The sequence below is a fragment of the Orycteropus afer genome, unplaced genomic scaffold (assembly GCF_000298275.1).
Source record: "Orycteropus afer afer isolate SDZICR_OR568_19922 unplaced genomic scaffold, OryAfe1.0 scaffold00030, whole genome shotgun sequence".
Classification (NCBI taxonomy): Eukaryota; Metazoa; Chordata; class Mammalia; order Tubulidentata; family Orycteropodidae; genus Orycteropus; species Orycteropus afer.
This window is the reverse complement of record NW_006921617.1, coordinates 12,308,598-12,312,530: the sequence shown is the minus strand read 5'-3', so window position 1 is coordinate 12,312,530 and position 3,933 is coordinate 12,308,598. Positions and strand designations below refer to the sequence as shown.

The following is a 3,933-nucleotide window of genomic DNA, read 5'->3' as shown; positions in this document are numbered from 1 at the left end:
TCCCTTTCTATAATCTCCTCAAAACTTTCTAGTTCCAGTCTGTCCAGTCAGAGAGCTGGGGATTTCTTTGCCTCATTCTCCTACTCACTTTCTGTGATTATACCTGGATCCAGAACCAAGTGGTGGGAGGACAGAGAAAGAGAAAAAAGCAAGAAAGATTTGCTCCTCCTTTTGGGACAACAGGTTCTTCTTCCTCAGTATTTTAGATCCCTTCAGGCCCCCAACTGCTACTGCTGTTGCTGCCATCATTGTCAACCTGGGATTTCTTAGGGTCTGAGGTATAAGAGAATGAAGTAAGGAAAAAATAAAACAGGTAATGCCCCATTTTTTTGAGCATTAGGAGACCCCTTTCCTGTTCCTTGAACCAGATAGAGGAGGAATTCTCCTGGAACTCTCTGTTGATGTAGATACCCACTTGCAGGTTTCAGGCTATGTTTTGTCTAGACTGAAGGATACTGAAGTTAAAACATGGCAAACTCATCACTGGCTCAATGGCATTCTGAATTCTGATCTCTCCCAATTCATCTATTACTATTTACTTTTCAGAGACCTAAAAGAGCTACTTCATGCATTTTGTCCAAGTTATAGCTGTATTCTGTGGGAGAGACAGGGTGGCGTGTGCTTACACTATGTTACGTAGAACCAGGGGCCAAGTTTTGAATCATGTTAATCTAATCAATATCTAATTGTCTTGGATGGGTTCTCTAGAGAAGCAAAACTAACAAAGCTTATATATACATAATTCACTACCATCAAGTTGATTCTGAGTCGTAGTGACAACCGCTGGATTTCCAAGACTATAGATCTTTATGGAAGTAGATATGCCTCATCTTCCTCCCACAGAGTGTCTGGTGGGTTTGAACTGCTGGCCTTTTGCTTAGCAACCAAATGCCTTACCTGCTATGCCACCAGAGCATGTATATATATATATATATAGAGAGAGAGAGAGAGAGAGAGAGAGAGAGATTTAAATGGCTCACACAGTTGTAGATGCTGGCAAGTTCTAAGTCAGTGGGTCAGACACTAGGCTGCAGACTTCTCCTGACTCACATAGCTGCACGGGCTGACGAACCCAAGATCATAAGTCAGATGGCAAGCTGCTGACTCATGGGCTGTGGAGGCTGATGAATCCAAGATAGGCAGGTAAGATGGCAGATTGCTAGCTCAAGTCTTAAGAACCAGAGGCCAGATATAGGGTCCAGATTGAGCAAAAAGCCAAAGAGCTTTTCCAGAACATCCATAAATATTGGAAGCAGACATATCCCTGAGGCAACTCCCTTTGAACTGATTGGCTGTCATAGCAAAACCATTGTCATGATTATGTTATATAAGATCTCATCATGGAGGAGAACGACATCATAACAGCTAAACCACTGAGAATCATGGCCCTTAACTCTTAACCATCACACTAGTTAATGGACAGTTGGGCTATTGGACCTACCTTTTAAATTGTGGTGTTTCTGAACATTTGGTTTTCAGTCCTCTTCCTTTGTCCCTTCATAACAGTGGTTCTTAACTTGACCTCTCATCAGAATCACTTAGAGACTGAATAATTATAATCTCATTGTCCAATCTACACACCAGACAGATTAAATCAGAATCTGTAGTGTTAATCATCTCAGTGACAGCAGAGGTGAACCAGCAAATAACCAAGAGGGTTACATCAAGGAGGACAAGCTCATAGGCACACACTAGACAGGGACTCATGTGGAATGATGTGTGAGCACTGTGGTACACTCCCTCCCCCCCAGCTATGGGGACAAATATGATGTTTGCGGCTTTTGTAAGTTAAACCTCATTGTAAACTGGAGATGCTACCATCTACTTCACAGGACTGTTTTAAGGAGCAAACAAAGATATTTGAAGATGTTTTTTAACACAGTGCCTGACACAGGATAGGCGCTCAAAAGATTATTTTTGGTCCCTAAGAGGTAAGCAAGGTAAACAAATCTTCTTACTTGTACTTTCTTACTAATCTGTAATGTAGTGAACAGTTTCACAGTGTTTGACTTTGTGAAATTGGCCACAGGGCCAATATCTTTGTGAAATTGGCCAGAGGGCTCTTGGCTGCCTGAGGAGAGGGGAGTCGTGTTTCACTTGGCTTGGCATTTCCACCTAACACCTGGAAAAACGTGACCATTGGATACCCCACGTTTCTTATTTGCAAATATCCTTCACATCAATTTCTTGGGAGTGCTGGTGGCATAGAAATAAGCATCAGGAAAATCCTAGTGAAATCATCCAAAGTACATTTTAGGAGACACAGGATAAAGCTACTAATTTATTGACTTATTTGTATATGTCTCCTTGCAAAGAACATAACTTAGATATGACAAGCAGATTGGAAAGTACAGTTTCTGGATGTCAATTTAAGGAGAAAGACATTAACAATGGAATTGATAAACAGTATTCAAATTGCAACAGTATTGACCAACAGCTTTGCATGCATAAAAATAAGGAAAAAACAGTAAAAATTGAAAATTATAATCCAAAATCTTTTAAAAATCACCAAATTGACTCTAAAATAAAAGTCACTATGCTGGAAATGTCTGCATATCTGCACAAACATGAAAAGTGCTCAAATAAAGACTTAAAAAGACCTAAGACGTCTGAGAAAAACACTCAACTTAATAGTATAGAAAATTATTGCAATAAAGACAATGAAGGTTTCAACTGCAAAAATCCAGACCAATTAAAAATTGAACAGTGTAAGAACGAAGACACATTTGATAACAAATCTCGAAACTTCTCAGAGAAAGGGTATAAAAGATTGTTTGTCTGCATGTGAACTACTGAAAAATACAGAGGCACTGAAAACTATACCACTGAAAAACTCAAATGCCTGGTGAAAATATAATTGTCATTCTTTGGATGGAACTTCAACTAGGGCCTTCCATCCTCAAACTGGATTGCCTCTACTTTCAAGTCCTGTTCCTCAAAGAAAAACACAGTCAGGTTGCTTTGATCTGGATTCTTCATTATTGCATCTGAAAAGCTTATCCTCTAGAAGTCCTCAGCCATGTTTAAATATTGAAGATGATCCAGATATTCATGAAAAACCATTTCTGAGTTCTAGTGCTCCACCTGTAACAAGTCTTAGTCTCCTAGGAAATTTTGAGGAATCTGTCTTGAACTATCGTTTAGATCCTCTCGGCATTGATGATGGTTTCACTGCTGAGGTAGGGGCAAGTGGTGTTTTCTGCCCTACGCATTTGACTCTTCCAGCTGAAGTGTCATTCTACAGTGTTTCAGATGATAATGCTCCTTCTCCTTACATGGGAGGCAAACTTGTCTGTCGGTTTGTCCTACCGTGGTGATGTGTTGATGTGAGTTTTGAGGCTGAGACACTGGTATTTCAAACCCAGTGGGATGCACATGGTGCACAGGTATCAGCCAGCTTACAGACTGAGACAGACTAGGAAGGAGGAAGCTGTCCACTTCTCAAATAATTGGTCAGGGAAAACCTTATGAATAGCAAAGACGTACTATTTGATACATTACCGTGCAACTTTATGAATAGTCTGGTTAGGTTAGAAGGCTCTCAAAATAGGACTGGGAAAGAGTTGCATCATCAGAGTAAACCCAGCCTTACTCCTATGGATAGGGTAAAGCTTTTGAGACCTCCATTTGCTGATGTGGTACCACTCAAATTGAAGAGAAACAGATGCAGAAATCCATTAATCATAGGAACATGAAATGTATGAAGTGTGAATCTAGGAAAATGGGAAGTTGTCAAAAATGAAATGGAACACATAAAGATTGATATCCTCGACATTAGTGAGCTGAAATGGACTGGTTTTGGCCATTTTGAATCAGACAACCATGTGATCTACTATGCTGGGAATGACAGGTTGAAAAGGAATGGCGTGGCATTCATCATCACAAAGGATGTTTCAAGATCTGTCCTGAAGTACAATGCTGTCAGTGATAGGA

At 40.1% G+C, this 3,933-nt stretch overlaps 1 protein-coding gene across 1 annotated transcript in view; it reads left to right on the top strand.

Annotated features, from left to right (window-relative positions):
- The first annotated feature begins 1,753 nt into the window (after window positions 1-1,753).
- LOC103192611 (protein FAM214A-like) overlaps window positions 1,754-3,933 on the top strand; it is a 24,223-nt gene continuing 22,043 nt past the window's right edge. The window contains 3 exon segments of the mRNA XM_042780252.1: window positions 1,754-1,783; window positions 2,195-2,745; window positions 2,747-3,294. Coding sequence (XP_042636186.1) covers window positions 1,754-1,783; window positions 2,195-2,745; window positions 2,747-3,294 — 1,129 coding nt within the window.